This window comes from Alosa sapidissima, chromosome 3 (genome assembly GCF_018492685.1).
Source record: "Alosa sapidissima isolate fAloSap1 chromosome 3, fAloSap1.pri, whole genome shotgun sequence".
NCBI classification, from domain to species: Eukaryota; Metazoa; Chordata; class Actinopteri; order Clupeiformes; family Clupeidae; genus Alosa; species Alosa sapidissima.
In genome coordinates, this window is record NC_055959.1 from 31,407,621 (window position 1) to 31,426,456 (window position 18,836).

At 38.2% G+C, this 18,836-nt stretch overlaps 1 protein-coding gene and 1 long non-coding RNA gene across 3 annotated transcripts in view; one reads left to right on the forward strand and one right to left on the reverse strand.

Moving 5' to 3' along the window:
- Window positions 1-18,836, reverse strand: part of odad4 (outer dynein arm docking complex subunit 4) — a 42,988-nt gene that overhangs the window by 15,153 nt on the left and 8,999 nt on the right. For both annotated transcript variants that reach the window (XM_042086665.1, XM_042086664.1), the window contains exons 5-8: window positions 11,825-11,981; window positions 10,764-10,988; window positions 2,849-2,965; window positions 2,686-2,764 (exon numbers count right to left, since the gene is read on the reverse strand). In XM_042086665.1, coding sequence (XP_041942599.1) covers window positions 2,686-2,764; window positions 2,849-2,965; window positions 10,764-10,988; window positions 11,825-11,981 — 578 coding nt within the window. The remainder of the gene's footprint in view (window positions 1-2,685; window positions 2,765-2,848; window positions 2,966-10,763; window positions 10,989-11,824; window positions 11,982-18,836) is intronic.
- On the forward strand, window positions 14,967-18,591 carry LOC121705601. Its single transcript, XR_006030838.1, has 4 exons — window positions 14,967-15,055; window positions 15,745-15,902; window positions 17,269-17,362; window positions 18,108-18,591. It is a non-coding gene; the product is annotated as an uncharacterized LOC121705601 (long non-coding RNA).

The following is an 18,836-nucleotide window of genomic DNA, read 5'->3' on the forward strand; positions in this document are numbered from 1 at the left end:
ACCATCACGTAGCGAACGTGTTGTGGCTAACTCACTTCTAGCTCCTGTTAGTAGCCTAGGTTATGGTTATAAGCAAATGAGATGACAGGTGAAAGATGCAATTAGTGCTGTTATCAATATTCTTGGTAGCCTATAACCGCATTTATGGTTTTCTACAAATACATCAATAATCAAATTGGCCTCTATCACTCAACCAATGCTAACGGTAACATTATTTTACCTACTCTAGGCTATTGATATAACTTAAGATTAACGTAGCCTACCTGCAGTAAAAACCAAGCATGTCCGATAAACATTCGCAGATTTATTTCGGCTTCAAGAAGAAATGGGAATTACATGCAGAATGCAGAAATCATCCTACCCTTATTAGACGTTCTCAGCGGTAAACTACAGTCTTGTCCTTGTAGGAAGCATAATGTCTTTCCAACCCACTTTAGATTAACTTCCAACAAAATTACGTGTCACTGCAACGATGCGCCATCTGGTGGACAAACGACTATGTGCCGCCAATACTGGAAATGCAGCCAAATTATTATTATGATGAATATTTGGTTTTCCTTTAATCCTACTGAATTTGTAATTATGTATCGGCCGTTGTAATTGCCGATACTGATGGTATGTGCGTACCTGTGTGTGCGTGCGTGTGTATATATGTGCACCACCATCTACAGGCCAATGAGTGTAAAGTCACTAAATGTACACATAACTTAATTTTTTTAGACCCCCCCCATGGATGAAATGGCATATGCATACCCTCAGAGAATGTCAGGTTAATCATACACATAAAATTTGGTGCAGTTCTGAACATCTTAACTGAAGAGAGGGGCGATTAAAGCAGAATGATATTGCATTTTCATTTTTTACTGGGGGGGGGGGGGGGTGCAAATCACAAATGAGTGATTATGGGCTAGGTTGATGTGGGCCCTGTGAGACCAACATACCATAAAAATTTCTTCATCCTCGGTGCCACAGTTCAGGTAGTTATTTAGGAAAAACTGCATTTTTTGGGTTTCGGGGGGCCCAGCGCGGTGGGGGAGTGGCCCCTGGGGACCAAACGAAATTTTTCCGTAAAAGTCTAGTGGGGCTACATACCCACCAAATTTCATGTGCCCCGGTGGTTCGGTGTCCCGGGTATCGTTGACCAAAAATTCAGGAAGTAGATGAAAAAAAAAAAAAAAAACACTTTGACAATCCCTATATGACTGCTTCGCTAACTTCGCAAACGGCGGTCATAATAAATACCATTTTTTTTATTTAGTGAGGAAAAATTACCTTTCTCCACTCCATATCTGTGACGAACAGATCTGACCTGACTTGACCCGCGTTTGCGTGTTAGCCTGTGTGTGCACTCATGAAATTCTCTACAACAACTTTTTACTGCCATGTACATGTGCCAAGTAAAGGCAAAAAAGGTGTTTCTTTATCGAACAAATTGGGATGCAATATGAGCCTTGAATTGGATGCCATGCAGGAATTGGCTAGGATCTCAAAACCAGATTATGAACATGCTTTGCCATAGAGAAACACATAGCGTTGGATTATTACATGCTTTGCCACAAAAACACACAAAAACGTGGGGTAAGTCCAGCTATATGAAGTTATTATTTTGCTGTCACTTCATCTGTTTTATAACCCAGAAGGATGTACTTGGTATCAAATGATAGCTCTGTGTCTCCTCTTTGATCTGACATGCGTGGCATATCTATCCGGTCTGCGAGTAATTCAAATGAGAGTAATGGGTGTGCAGCGTTGGTTTGTGTACATGATAGGGGTGTCACGATTCTCCAAATCCTTGATTCGATGTAATTTTCGATTTTAAAGTCACGATTCGATTCGATTTTCGATCTTTTTTTTAATATAACTATTAATGCATTCCTTATATGTTATTTACTCTTTTTGGCCTTTTCCTTTTCTGTTTCGGGGGGCTTTTATTTTGAAACCTCCAACCGCTAGGTTGTAATGTAAACAGAACTAACATTAGGCTAAAACAGAGACGTGAACATAGTGAAATGAAACAACACAGAATGATAATTTGATTGTTTCAGCACACTCCGAAGAGACCCAAGGTTAGTGTTCATGGAATATGTACTTATCTAAATCACCTTTTCACTTGCTAAGTTGAGTAGGCTAAGTTACTTTTAATTGACGTGAATGAATTAATACTTACACACCGGTGATTTCAGAGGGACTTTGATTTCGGTAGGTTGATGTGTATATCTTAACTGGCTGATATGGCATAGCATATATAGATATGCTTGCCATATCTATGCGATCAAGGGTTCGCAAGTAATTCAAACGAGAGTAATGTGCGCAGGTGAACGCAGAGAAGTATAGACTGGATATGATGCAATTTGATTTAATTTCATGATTTTTTTTTTTAAATTTTCATACTTGAACATGGTCAGGTATGTCATGCTGTTGACAGTTGTGTCGTTGATGAGATATTGTCAGGCAACATGTGCAATGTATGTGCTTTATGTGTATGTGTATGTGTAGGTGCATCATGATTACAAGGCTCCCTAGTTCAGGCAACCATTAAACCCACTAGCTCAAGGTTTTCACTTCCCCAGTTGACTCCACTTCATTGGTGACCCTGATGACTCTTATAGAGTATTTATAGAGTATTTACAGAGTAGGACAATTATAGAGTATTTGATTTTACCACATTATTATCATGATATTCACCTCTGTGTGGCTAACTCCAGGTCTTTATGATGGTGGTCTAGGGCCTTCTCCATATCCCCAAGGTCCATAAGTGCATTACCTTAGCAAAGAAAGATTATGGCTCTTAAAGTAGATGCTTCTTATAGATGCTATAATCACAGTTTACAGCAGCTTATTTAACTACCAATGCAGCTATGTAGATTTCCCAGTATCTCCCTCTTATTGGGCAAAGCTTCCTCTGTCCATCCTTGTACTACTTTCAGCACTTCACTTGCCCTCTTCAGGGTCTCCTGTGGACTGCCTATGGACCATAAAACAGGAGAAAAAAACACACATTAATTGTCGTTGCAATACAGACCAATAATTTATGATGATAATAATTAAAAAAAAATTGTGGTGAGCACTGGGACTTGACTGATACCAACACACACACACACACACCGTCATGTGGCTACTACACTGCTCCCGGCACAGATTAGGCAAGAAGACTAAAATAAAGCAACAGACAACTGTGTGATTATTATGTTGAACAAACTATAAAAGAATGAATATATGGATAAAGAGTCATTTATATTGTTACTACTATATCATATATACCACTGTAAATGGTTCCAGCATTGATAGAGTCTCTGAATACAAATATCTCGGTATCTGGCTGGATGAATCACATTTAATTACCATATAGCCGTCCTAGTAAAAAAAGACAAAAAAATGTTTTCTTTTACAGAAACGAAGCCAGCCTCCCTATGGAATGTAGGAAGCAAGTTGTTGAAGCAGAACTCTACCCTGAGATTCATTACTGGCTATAGCACTCATCATTGTGTCCTCTATGGTAAAGTGGGTTGGTCATCTTTTACAGTACAGGGCACATAATCATTGGTATCTGTTAATTTACAAAGGTATTGTTGGAAAATTACCAGGTTATATTTCAAATAGGCTTGTTTGGAATTCTGGTCCCTATCAGACCAGATCAAATGACTGTTTGATGCTCAAGTTTCCTCGTATCCACTCTGAGTTGGAAAAGTCGGCCTTTTGTTATGGTGCCCCTACTTCCTGGAATCTATCTATAAAGCAAGAAGCGTCTGTGTGTCTGTCCTAATGTCTGTGGCACGCATATCTCGCTGGCCGTTTGTCAGACTGATTTCAAACTTGGCAGGTGTCTTGCTACGGGCATGAGTAAGTGCAGTGCCAAATTTGACGTTGTTTGAATAAGAAATGCAAAAAATATTGTTAAATATATCGGTAAAAGAAGCACACATTGGCTTTCGCCGCTAGCCACTCCCCCTCCCACACAGCACTGTACTGTAAGCTACCAGTGAGGATAGAAGAAAGTCTTTGGCAGAACTGGATCAGTGTTACACGGGTAAAAATTTAAAAGAGTGCAAGATGTGTTAACATGTCTGACCTAAACAATAAAGACCCCCTGTATGCAGTTTGCTTGCATAAAATGACTCCCCGGATTTTGCAACAAAGTTAAGCGAGTGCAAGATGTGTTAACATGTCTGACCTCAACAATAAAGACCCCCTGTATGCGGTTTGCTTGCATAAAATGACTCCCTGGATTTTGCAACAAAGTTAAGCGAGTGCAAGATGTGTTAACATGTCTGACCTCAACAATAAAGACCCCCTGTATGCGGTTTGCTTGCATAAAATGACTCTGCGGATTTTGCAACAACATGCCAACACACACAGGTAGGCAGTGGCTCTTCAAAGCGACGTAAAAAATGATGTGCAATAAACAGACACTTCGAATAGCCCAGGCTACTTTGGACTGTCTTTAGACTTTGAATAAGCAAACGACAATTCCAACTGCAAGGTCCTAAATTGAAACAAGCGAAAATGGTTCCGAATTAAAGAACGTCTCAGAATGCCACACATGCAAAGCTTAACCAGCGACAAGCAACGAGTGGCAGACAGAGTGTGATGTCACTTATAGGCCACCAGAGACTGTTTTTGAATCACATCGTTGCAAATTTCATATGATAATTCATTATTCCACAAAATGGTTTGTTTTCTCTATCATCAAGTTATTCAATAGGCTAAGCATATAGCCTTGACTCAAAACAGCTGTTAGGATACTGCCATTTTGATTAAAATGTCACATGCAGCCATGCTTAAATTCTGCTCACTTCACATTTATTATATTATTATATTATCTGTATTCATTATTGAATGCTTACCTGGAATTATGTTTTTCCCTATCATCCTTTTTTTTAAAGCAGGCCTACCTGCAAGCATGTAATTGGGCTACAGGAATAGCATGTTTGAACAGGCACTGCACTAGTAATCTTAAATGTAGCATCAAAATTAACTCTCTACTTTCCTATAATCAATTCAGATCTGTAATTACCCCGTATTCATAGTTATTAAATAAATATAAATTATGACCTAAATATGCATGGCTCAGTATGGGGCTTGTAAGGTGGTAGTACCACAAGAACAGTTATTCACCCCTAATAATACTTATCAAAGATGCTCTTTTCAAATAGAACTAGACACTAAACCACAAGTGATAATAGTGTACAAATAACTCTTAATGTGAACTTAAAATAAGATTTGAGCTGAGACAAGGATGGATATATTCCACAGCTAGTTCCTTGAACCCATCAATCAGCAAGTTTATTTTTTTTTTTTAATGTTGACCCAAAATCCTGGAAACCTTTAAGAAACATCAAGTTGTTGGGCAGTGAATGGATGTGTTAAGACTGTGGCGGATCAATCATATTGCCCTCTTAATTAAATCGTAAATATTCTGTGGTCTCAGTTCACTGTTGAATGGGTAGGCCTAGCTTCAAATTGGCACTAGGTGCTTCAAATTGGCGCTTTTAACAATTACCTGTCTCAGAATATGTATAAGAGTCAGTCCAGGGCAATTCTGCGCAAAAGTGTCACACCCATAACGCCAAAACAATGCCATGGTATTTAGTTGACGCTATGACTGTCACAGTTTTGCATGATAATTGCCCCCGACTTAATCAGAATGCACAGATTTCACTGGCTGAGTAGCAGCAAGCGAGATGATGGTTCCTGAAGCTCCTGAAGTAAATGTTGTTATCCTAACCAACGAAACATTTAGCGCAGCTTTGAAATCTTCTCTGAAAATCTAAATTATTATGGTCCGGGTCCGGACTCAGACCGGGGTCCGCCATTTGACGACATCTGAGATAGAGCATTTAGGATCTTCAAATAGCGTCTGAAGACTTATTTGTTCATCTTGTTCATTATTCTGTTAATATCAGTCTATAATATTTGTATTTTTTAGGCGATTTGATTTTACTATTTAACCCTTTTGTACCCATGCCAGACATTCCATTTTTGTTGCTGGATGACCTCCTCACACAAAAAAAATTATTTATTGAGTATAATACATACCATCAATGGGATATACATACCATTGTAATCAGAAGGATTCTATGAAATGATGTAAAATACATATAGTAATGTTGATATAGTAATGAAAAGTCTTTGAAAATCCTCTCCAATGTATATCCAAAATTTGTCAAAATTTTATTTCATTCACATAAAAATGAATTTTCATCATATTTCTCTACAAGATAGAGAAAAATATAGAGTGTATGACGTTCAGCAAGTTGTGGGTTATTTAACAAAATAGACTGAATTGGAATATCCTTAACTTTTCAAAAGTTATGATAAATTTAGTGATCAGTGTAAAAAATGCAGGAAACAGGATTTAGAATGTTGACAGAATTTACATTCTCTTTTCTCACCAATAACATAGTATGCATAAAAACTAATAATGAAGTCAGACACAATGGTTTAGATTTATTTGGTCTATAAGAATAAACCATTTATTTGTATAAGCAAATGCTGAATGACGTAAAAAAAAACATACTTTATCAGTAATACAGAAGACCATTTTGGAAAAGAGATAAAATACATTTGATTAAACAGATACAACTTCCTTATATAAATCAGTATACTATGAAAACGATATATATATATATATATATATATATAAAATGTATTATTATTTATGAAAAGCTAGGAATACAATCAACTTCAACATCACTCAAAAAGCAATGTGTTCTAAACATTTGAAAGTGGATTACATAGAACAAGCTTGTGGAGAATAAACACATACACACATATACCACAAACTCACACACACACACACACACACAGAGGAGGATAGGGAAAGGTGGGTGCCAAATCTGACAGCAATTTTGTTTACCAATATAACAAAGTCGCCTACTGTTATACTCCGGGGCCATACAAGCTACTTTAGTTTTATTATGTACATTTTTTATAACAAAGCCAACAATTGTTTTGTGGCTCCTGCTGTACAGAAATATGTACTTGATGGAAAGACGACAGAGTAGTAGTTGGAGCAGCTGAAGGTGAGGCTGAAATTTTGACATAAATGCCTGCCAGCTGTTGTGATAGACTTTCCCCAAAGTCTTTCTGGCTGTAGCTACAAAACCTAGGTTCAACACCAGATTCTGCATTGCACTAACAAACTTGAAATAATAAGAAACTACTGACAACAGCAAAGTCAATGGAGAAACAGTGTACTTATTTATGTATTAGTTATGTACTCATTTGGTCAACACCCCCCCCCCCCCCCCCCCCCCCATTATGTACTCATCTGCCCCCCCCCCATTTGTTGAAATCATGTAATCACTTACCACTGAATTGTTCTTCACTAGTCTACATACATCAGTCAAATCATTCGCATTGTGGAAATTGGACCGGCAGGTTACTGCACGTGTCCAATACAGTGCAAGTGTCCTTCCACTGTACTGCTAAGACATGACCCTCTTCTACGCCACCTCATGTCCCCATGACATTATTTTTGAGGTGGTCCATCAAATAATGCAGTTTTCTAAGACAATCTTGATTGTTTTCTGTAGCTGGATCTACTAGGCAGCCAAAGCCTTAAAACAATTACGCGACATAAACAATTTCGCCTATGATCCCTGCAGAGACTTGGTTCCCCAGTAGCAATGGATATTAGGGAGGGAAGTGAACCCAATGTAAATGATCAATCCCAGAAACCTGTGAAACTCTTCTGGGGTCCTCTTCGTCCCATGCCCCTGCACTGTTTGCATACGTCGGCCTGCACAAGCTCCCACCCCTTCCGGTTGGTAATACCACATAATATACCTGAGACAATAACGTGAGGGAAAAAAAACATAACAAGTCTATTTCAGACAGTGTTTTAGTGGCAGTCTGCACCACCCTATACATGCCACCTAAATCTATACCTTCTTCCCCCATCCCCTCATGGTCTTCAGCATTGTGAGCGCAAGCTCATTAGCAGTCAGCTACCTCTTCCTCTTGAGGGTTGCAAGAAGGTCTGTGTAGGTCTTGTCATCCTCCATCTGAAACAACAGCAAAATCATACAAATGTAATACCTTTATTCATTTAAAAAATAAAATCACAAAACTACAGATGTGTGCATGTATGCACATACACACACAAAAAGAGGTAGCCTAAACTATTGAAGCATTCTGAGTAACTCAAAATATTTAGAAGTATGAAAAGTCATTTTATTACACATGGGTTTAGCTACCCTAAATCTGATTGCCTGGCTGGCATCAAGATGAAGACTATTTCAAGTCATGCCATCTTAGAAAATGCTGAGACAAGCACGTCTGATGTTTGTCATTTAGAAGTTAGCAAGCTAAAATAGTTCACTACAAACTGCCTAGTTTGTACTACTAACTACTAACTATAACAACAATAATAAGTTAACTAGAAAATGTAATTCCGAAGAATTACCAGTGCATGAAAATGCAAAAGTTGTGATGTAAAATATCATGTATAGTTAAAATAGATAATGCAGAGATGGTTACTAAGGTGATGCTAGTATAGACATGGTAGTTGTAAAGCTTAATAAAAGTTGATAGTTTAAAAGTAGACAGTTTAAAACTTGAATGTAGATAAAGTAGTTGATAGACTGATAGTTTAATGCATGTTGATAGACAGTTTAATGGCTGTGTATAGGTAGATAGTTGACGATAACGGAATGGCTGAAGTTAATTTTTTTAACTAATGTTGCTAATTAGCTAACTATGCTAACAGTATTATGAAAGTTAACTTAGTTACAAATTTAACTATGCTAACAAGCTGTGCTAATTGTGCTAACAGTGTTACTTAGCTAACATTTGCTAACAGTTATGCTAACTATGCTAACAATGTTAACTAGTTAATTAGCTAGTGAGGACTTATTTTGAAACAGTTGTGGGCAGAGGAAACATTTGGCGGGAGTCATAGGAGTCATTGTTGGTGATAACTGACAGTTGGAATGGCTGAACAATTAAAAAGTTGAGTTGTTTAATTGGTTAAATTATTTAAAGGAGAATTCCGGTGTGATATTGACCTAAAGTGTATTGAAACATGATATCGAGTGTGAACGTATGTCTCATAGCCCATCTCGACTTGTCCCCTGCACTCCAAAATCTGGCGCTAGTTAGCCGATGCTACCAACAACTTTTTCAGTAGTGGTGCTTCGGCATCGGGCTAGCCATGCAAATAAATCACTGTTTTACACCCATTTACGAGGCTCAATGTATCTCCACACTTCATTGGTAGACTTCCTAGGGCCTTGACATTTAAAACGAGACATTGAGAACTTTGAAAAAGCACTGGTAGTTTACTTACAAGACGATTTATACAGACAGTATCTTCACGAAGTTTAACGTTTGCAGCCATCTTGAATTTAGTCACGATAAGTCGAGCAACGAGTAAGAATGAACAGCTATGATAAGGGATCAGATTCCAAAAATAATTCAGTGGAAATGCATGGATTCCAGTTGCTGCTACTGGAAGAAACTGGAATCCATGCATTTCCACTGAATTATTTTTGGAATCTGATCCCTTATCATAGCTTTGAGGGGGCCTAGTTGAGCAGCTGGCAGTTGATACAGGTGCAAATCAATTTAATTAGCTCATTGTGAAGTCAGTGCCAATGCAAAGTCTATGGGGAAAAATAAGCTTGATTTTTGTTAATATTTCAAAAAGTATAAAGTTTACAGAAATGAAAAGTACATTGCTCAAGTGTCCTTTTCAAGACCTACGTTACAAAGTTTGAACAAAGTTTCTACGTCAAATGGTTGAAGCTGAATTAGACGCAGAAATTCTGGTTAGGAGAAGAAGAAGACTTCGTATAACAGAACTGAACAGAACTCTAATTACATTTCTGACAGAATATGTGATTTCACATCTTGTTTTCTATAACTACATATTGAGAGGATTAAAAATATCGCTCAACTTATTTCATGTCAGAGAACGTAATGCAACTTAGAAACGCGGCGCCCATTGATGTATTCAGCTTTGGTATGCTATACTGACTTGCCAATATAATGCAAGCAAATTGGTACTAGAAAACAAACTTACTTACAGGTTATATACTAACAGGTTTTGAAATGAAATTGTCAAATGAAAATAACATCAAAAAGCATGGGAAAATGACATCAAAACCAAACGAGAATATTGCAAGCAGTTCAGAGTAATGCAGCTAGCTAAAGTTTACAAGGTGTGCACTAGCCCCCGCAATGCCATAATGTTGACGCTGATGAGAAAGCATATTACTGTCAAATAACATAATTTTAGGACTACAAATTAAGATGAACCATAACTAGAACCGATTTAAAATATATCTTACCTCAGTTTATCCAGCTGTGTGGGTATCAATCGATGTAATCTCCCGAAGTGCAGACGCCGTCCGGCTGTCCACTTCAATGTCCAAGTCGACTGAAGTGACATTATTTTTTCATGACTCATCTTCAAGTATCCAACATTTTCGCGCCATAAACCTCTTAACCAATCATATCAAATTAAAGCTCATGTTGTCAGCATTACGGGGAAGATTTCAGAAATAAAATCAGTCATTGGACAGCTGACATATTACTCGATTGGTCATCGTTACAATAGTAACGAAATTTGAACGGTCAGGCACGTAAGGGTTAACTGTTCATTTTAATGTTAATATAATGTAAGTCGCTTTGGACAAAAGTGTTGGCTAAATAAAATAAACATAAATATAATAATTGTTGACTTAGTGACTATGATGAAGACTAAGTCATGTAAATCAAGAGTTGTAAAATGTTGTAACTTTTTAAAAGCTCAGACCCACCATTGTCAATTTGCTCCAGGTTGGTAAGAACATAGCGTGTGGGGTCAGACTGGGGATTGTATCGAGTATTTTTCCGCTGTTGCTGAAGAAGCTTCTGGTCCCGCTGACGGGCGTAAATGGGCTTCTGTTGCTGCCAGAACTCTGTGCGTGTGTCCAAATATGAGATACAACTTAAAATAAGGTCCTGCAAACGCTCCCCACTGCTGGTCCTTCCTTTTACCAGGTCTAAAGAAAAACATACATATTTGACATAATAAGAAAAAAAGACATCATAACGGCAGGAGCAATGGACTTCCCATCTCAGCTTTCATTTTATACTGGAATAACAAAGTGGCAGAGGTAAAGTGTTCAAACTCAAAAGAAATGTCTGACTGTAAGTCATTATTATATGCTGTACCTAGGGCCAAAGATCCTTGATTACTGACGAAGATAGAGCAATGCAATTTGTTTCTATGGGAGCAAAAGGGGAACAGTTCTGGTCTGAATAAGTTACCTTACATCACAAAACAAACTTTTTCTCTTAAAGCATAACTCTCGCCAAAATGCAACCTAGGGTCTTTTTGTGAATGTACCCGGGTCAAACTTTTGTTTAAAAGCATAATTACAATGTAAGTGCCACTTTTAAGATTGACCGTATTTTTGTTGTCGGGTCAAATGGCCTTTTGAACTAGCCTGGCTAGCGCCACCACTTCTCAATGAGACGTGGTCTGGGAACCAAACGTTAATTTTCTCGTATTTGAAAAAAATGCCCAGATCCGTTTATTGGGTGCCACGGATGTCTATCAAATACGTCTGTGCATAGCTCATCATCGTCTTGCTTTCCCACCTGTTCTGTGATTGGTTCCCTATCTCAGGCGAAATTTGCTCCATGGTCTCCAGGCTACCTTAGCAGCGTGAATCAAATCGCGCGCAAGGCAGCATGGGAACACCCAGGCTACTTTTGAACACTAGTTTACTAAAAAGAAAGGCTTTGAACAACACACTTCTTGACTTTTGTCACTGTGAATTCAGGTCAGTATAATCACTGCCAAAAGCAGATGCAGGCAAGTAAACAAACATACCATCATCTCTCAAAAGCTTCTCCAGGTACTCTTTATCACTATACAGCTCTCCTAGCAGCTGTTTGGCTGTCTTCTCAGCTTTTGGAGTCTTCTGGCCATGCAACCTGTCGTCCTTCTTTAGAGGATAGATTAAAACCTTGGCACGATTCTTCTTCATCTGCAGTAATACATGAAAATGTCTATTTACAATATGTAAACAAGTTTACTTGTAATGCAAACTAGCACTTTTATTTCAAGTTAATTTAAGAATACAGAGTTAATTCAATTAAGTTAATTCAGAATACAGAGTGTGCAATTTCCTCTAGTACAGTGCTAATGAGTATGTGGTTAAAAAAAAAACCCAAGACAACTGAAGCCCTCCTTACACTGACAGACTTTGGAAAGATTTGCAAAGATTTGGAAAAGATTTTTGAAAGACTACAGTCTCAGACCCTCTCACATCTAAAGACAAGTAAAAGAGTTTTAAGTCACAGACTATGATTTTGCAATGACTGGGGATCTTGCAGGGTCACTATTTACAAGACTGCAACTAGATTCCTTTAAATTATTACCCATCGTGCAATAGATATCAACAGGAACTGAAATGATAACCTACTAAATTCAAAGCCATATTTTCGTGTTTCTGCAGCATTGTTTCATGCGTGACATCCCTAACCGATATAGAGTTGTTCTGTCACGTGGAAGAGCCGACTAACTATGTATAAGAAATGACAAATATTATAAGAATAACAAATAATCATATAGGCTACAGCTGTCGCCTACTTTGCCCCTTCCTGCTTGGTGTTGAAGAGAGGTCACTATTGGTTTTTATAGTTCATGTCATTATTTGCATGAGCCACGACTAGAAAGACTTGCGATAATATCAAACATGTTTAATATTGTCATAACGGCAAAACTAGAAAAGGACTGACTCCGACTGACTTAAAACCGCTAAGATTGGCACCTTACACTTAACGATCTAGTTGACGGGAGCGCGCCGCGATTCCAGTACAACTCCCATGATTTCTGTCTGACAATGGAAATTTAGTCGCCGACTGTGAAAACAGACCAAAATCGTACAATGTAAGGCCGCCATTAGGTGTGAGACTGTAGCTTTATTCACGGCACTGGGGATGTGCTACCCACTATGGGGTAAAACCTCATAAAAATAGACCGTTAGCATTTGTTTAGGGTTGCCTAAGAAAAAGATCTACATATATATAAAAACTGCAAAATAATTAAGGATACAGGTTCTTACAATGTTACTTGTTTAAATGTCCTTGCAATTAATTTGACGTATGCTCGCTGTGTCGTTGCTAAGCACTGTTTAGAACTGTTCTAGCATTGTTAGCTAAGGCCAAACACCGGTGTTTAAGTAAGGGATAATGTATAGAACGCTGGTCATTACTGGGAAAATAAGTCCCGACAGGGCGAACCGGACCCCAACGCGCAGCGGAGCGGTGTTCTATACATTATCCCGCTTATTATACGGCTACTTGCCAAAACGAAATAATAAACTCCCCACGACATGACTTTAGCCTACATAACCTAGCCTATTTGTTACCGTTCATCGTGGCATTTTCTGAGAAACAAATAGTTCGCAACACACGCTGCTGAACTTGAATCAAACATTCTTTAGAACACAGCTGATCAACCGTCTGCTTTCACGTTTGAATGAAGTTCCAGTCCTTGCGTAGTGATATGAAAGACATTAATCAGAAGCACAAAACCCGTTGCCATTGACAGCGGTCATTAAATGCTTTGCCGGTGATTTATGTAGATTTAACATAGGCCCGAAAGTTGGGAAGGCCCATTCATGTGAATGGAACGTTCTGCAGCACTCTGAAGAGCCGTGTAATAAGACCCAGGAAAAGCCTTGGGCCAGCCCCGGTCCGTAATGGAAAAGAGCCATCAATGTCAAGTAATAAGCCCAATTATTAAACACAAAACAGAAATCAAGAGATGTTCCCTTACCTTGATTTGTGGAAAACAAATGAGTTCACTAGAAAATATTGCCAGAAGTTTGCCATTGTTGGCCGCTATATATGGAGTCAGAACAACGCCAAAAAGATTGTGTGCCTGTGAAAAGATATTCACATGTGGAATAGAGTTTTGTCTTCGAGAATATGATTTGCACAAGTGTAGAACCGTTTTGTAAATGTGGAATTAATTTGTCTGTGTGCAAAAAAAATGCGTACCTGCAGAAATATTTTGTGCACTTGTGAAAAACATTTGTCCACAGGGATTTAGTTTGAATGTGTGTGGAATAGCTTTATAGCTACAGGCATGGGAGAAGTGCGACATCTATCTTTCATGTGCAAACTGGATCTACGAAGCTACAAAACTTTTTTACAGACACGAATTTTGGCAGTGTTTTGTCATTGTTTCTGAAGAGCCAATCAGCGAATTTTGCACTGTCTTGACAGTTTCTGCAGAGCCAATCAACACATTGCATCGCCTACTGACTAGCCAATCAGGGGACGTCCTGCGTCACATCTCTCGACCAGGGTCGGCAGCCACAGAGCTACCGAACTTAGGTCTTAAATCTAACTAAATCTAAATCTAAAAGTTATGCTTTTTACAACAAGGTTTTTGATGGAAAAGTGGTGTTTAATTTCCATAATCTTTGTTTAGTGAACGCATAAAACCGTCTTTTTATGACAACGGGCGTGAGAAGGCCTGCTTCACTTAAGTTTAGCTAAGACATCGGTGCATCAGGCATGGAATATGAACTTTGTAATGAGTTACAGCTGTGAGGGTACAAACTGCATAGTGTAAGTTAGTTTGCCTAACTAACTTCCTATAGTTAGCCATCCTTCCTTCAAGCCAAATTCAACCTGGCTTCAGTTTATTATCTACATTGATCTAATATTGTTATCTGTAGACTACATAGTAAAACGATGCAATTCAATAAGTAATTATAATAATTACACGGAATACTATAAAGAATATCACAGGTGTTGACTAATAACAACCATAATATTAATACAAGATACAATCGTAGACATACTTTTGATCTGAGCATTTTGTAAACCTAGTTTACCAGTCATAGCCTACTAGATGTGCAGTGCAGACATACATTTTTCCCATTAAAAGTTAAAATTTGTGTAAGTTATTACTAAAAATGTCTTAATATTTTGTGTCTCTTGTGTTTCTGTGTTATAGAAGTGGATTGCATGCATTGCCAATTTTGTAAGTTTGACACTTCTTCTGAAGAGTTGCTACTGAAACATTGTCGCCTCCGTCACAAAGGTGATCACTGGCCGTGCATTTACACGGCGTGTGTTTGTGTGTTCAAAACACCCGGTGCACTTAGATCACACCTTTCGAGATCACACAGAGAGACTGCAAATACACCAAGTTCAATATTTCAGTGTGAGCTATGTGACTTTAGAGAGACCTGCAGTGGAAAGATTTTTGGAAGCATCTTGGACACCACTTACAAAATCAGGAAACTGTGCAATGTCCCATACGTAAATGTACTTTTAAAACAAACATCACACGTCACACTTTTACTTCCCATAGAAGTCGAAATCATAGAAATTGTTCAATTCAAGACTATCGAACTGTAGAAAGAAGCAGCACTTTAGATGATGCAGATGATGATGATAATAATGATGATGATGAACAAGTTAATTTTGAAGTAGGAGAATTACAGGATAATGAAGTAGGAGGATCACAGGATAATGTTAGCGCAGATGAAGTACAAGAGTTTGATGAAAATGTGGACAATGAGATACTTAAACACAAATTGGCTGCTTTGTTTCTTTCTATGCAAACAGTGTTGCATGTTCATAGAATCCATTTTTAAAGTTTGACTTAATCAAGGTTTAGGCCATAGATGAACTGCAACATGATGGTTTATACTACAGATCCTTTTAGACATTGTTATATTGATGTATGGCATCAAATACATGGTTTTGTTCAATCAATGTTTTTAGATTTCTGAAGAGTTTTATCGGATCACAGGAAGAACCTCCTGGTCACTTTCCGTGCATCACTTGACAAATATGTGCTTCACCTATTAAAACTCTACTGGGCAAAGAAGGGAACATTTGGTCCAGAGATGGAAGACCTCCTGGATAAGCTTGATGAAGAGGTGAGTAAGTGCCTGAAGCTGATTATGTATGTGAACTCTTTCCTTTGCAATTGCCTAGTTTTCTGCATTTATTGGTTATGAGCCTCATCTAAGTCACTAGTGTAGATAAACACAATTGAGTTCGGGATTTACGTCACATGAGTGTGGTGGCGGCCATATTTAGGGACCCTGAACTTTGCCAAAAACAATATTACTAATGGTAGCATTAATTGTTAACCTGACGAGCTAGAACCACATTAAAATGTAGGGTCTGGGCACTCACCGTTCGCAGTGCTCAGTCCCAGGGGCGGGATAATCGGTTGTCTTTCAAATTCCCTCTGCACGCAATAGGACCGCGCTATCCTCAATGCGAGTCCCATGCGTTTTCCCACCAGCGGAGCTAGTTGGCTAGTTCAAACTTTTGCCGCTAGGGTGCGTCTAGATTTCTAATTAAGTGTCACAGAGGTGAACAAAACTAATGGACAGTTATGTGAGCAATTATGTTCCCATTAGTAATCACTTTATGTTCGGTGTCCCTAAATATGGCCGCTGCCTCACTCATGTGACCTAAATCCCAAACTCAGTATGTTGAAGCTGACAGCACAAAAGTGATGACTATGTTTTGTCTTTATTGATCCATACTTTACATAATGTTGGTGGCAAAAGTGAACTTTTTTTAATTAATCCTGTTTGAACCTACACTCAAGCCTGGGCTACTGATAACTAAATCAAACCTGCCCAGTATACAAGAGGTATCTTTCCCATGACACTATTTCCATGTTCCTAGGATGTGTTGAGAATGATGTTGATGTAGCAGCTGGTTAAGGTCATTAGGCTATTGAAATGTTGATAAACTTGGGAATTATTTTTGATGGAGGTTGTCTGTAAGGCATCAAATTAGTCATGATGTTCCATCAACTGCACATACAAAGGGAGCAGATTGTTTGTTTCATTTTTCAGTGCCATGTTGGTCATTGTTACCATTCCACAAAACATTCTCCCTGTAGCAAGGTGCTCTGGCAAATTTTAATTTTCTGAAGAGCAGTTCACTTGCTTTTTTACTAGCATTGTGAATTTACAGTATTATGGATCATTTCTCTTGATGATAAATGTAATATTTACTTTTGCACTTTTAGACTGAGAACATTGTGTTTTTCCATACTAATGACTTGGATGAAAATGTCATATTTTATGAATAATTAATGCTGAACATGGTAGCTTAACTCCAGCAGCACTTCATACTTCCTCAGTAGAAATGTTAACAGCTAAACAAACACGTTTTACATTTAATATCTACAGTTTAATGTTTCATTTCATTTACACTGTTTATCTTCAGTTTTGCACTATGTGAATGGTGTTTGTATTTGTGTGTTGTTATTATCTTTAGAAAAGTGACATTGCATCTCAACGAAAGACAATAGCTCTGAGAGGACTACATCTTCATCCGTGAGGACACATCAAAGTTTTTGTTGAAGTGTTTGGTAAGTGATTTCTTTGTTTAATATAAAAAATGTATCTGTGGTGTTACCAATGATATGATTTCTAAGCGAATTCTGATAATTTTGAACATAATAAACTTTGAAACATATCCCCAGATGCTCAAATGCACTTTCTGTCATTCCATGAGCGGTTTATCAGTCCAGATGTGTGTTGATTGATGTTAAACTACTTCTGGTAACTGGTATACTAATGGGTGATGGTATTTATGCTCTAGCATCTGTCCCTTTTAGATTGTGACAGAGCTAAATCTATCATGGGGTTGCATGTACTTAAAACACAAAGTTCTACACCATTCCCAGATCCCTGTGTTTGCTTTCTTCATGAATGTTGTCCAAACACATATCACAATGCCAGTTTCAGTGACGTTAAAGGAACACTCTGGAGAGTCAGTCCATATCCCTGTTCTTTGAGGCTGCTGAGTGCTGTTGATGGTTATCATAACGACAGCAATGAGTTGCATGCCCTCTTCGGTTAGAGTTGGCTGCCGTTTCGCTATTTGGTCTACCCTGCATGAAATTCTGTCGTTCTCATACCTATCGGCAGCACTCGGCAACAGAAACAACAGGCCCACAGGTGGATCCACTCCAGATAATACCTTTAATTCCCACACTCTACTGGGTTGCTTTTGGAGTTGGGAGTTGAATGGAAAAGTCTGTAGCATAATGATGGTAGAATATCGGTGTAACTGTTTTGCTTTGTATTTAATATTGTTTCTGATTTCTTTAGGAGACTGACCCTGCGAATGCTGTGGTCCAAGGTGTGTCTGTTGGCATTCTGACTGTCTATAAAGATGATGATGCCTCCACATCACCAACTGTGCGAGATGTAGCTGTTGTGTTGGAAGGATGCATAATACTGCATGACTTACCTGACCTCCAGACTGCCTTTGCATACCTCTTTGGCCTTTTGTATGCCATAAACATTGAATATCCAAAATTGTTGAAGTATACCTTCGAAGCAATTCAGACCATCTTTTTTGAGCTTGGGTCCCGATGCTCACGGCGCATCAGGTCTCTCAAAACAAAGCTTTTGCACTAAATGTTTGTAGACTGTTGAGTCCTTTCTCTTTCACCCTCTGGTCAAAGTGAAGTTACATTTGTCTGTTTAGGCAGTTCCCAGCAAGAGTTGCATATATGCTCAGTGCCAAATGTTTTACGTGTTTCCTCAGAAATAAACATGGTATGCACACACCGTTTTGTAAAATGCCTATTCAAATTAATTTTAGATCAAATTTAATTGAGACATAATAAGATTAATCTGAAACTGTAAAGCACTACAGATTGTACATGAAAAAAGTTGTCATTTTTGGATTCCCAAGAGTCAAAGCTTTGAAATGGTGTATAACATTACTATGCTACATAGCAATATGGTGCATACAATTGATTTAGAATGTTGGGGGGAGGTGGGGTAACCAGCGGGACACTGAAAATTATGTTAAGGAAAATGTATTTAATT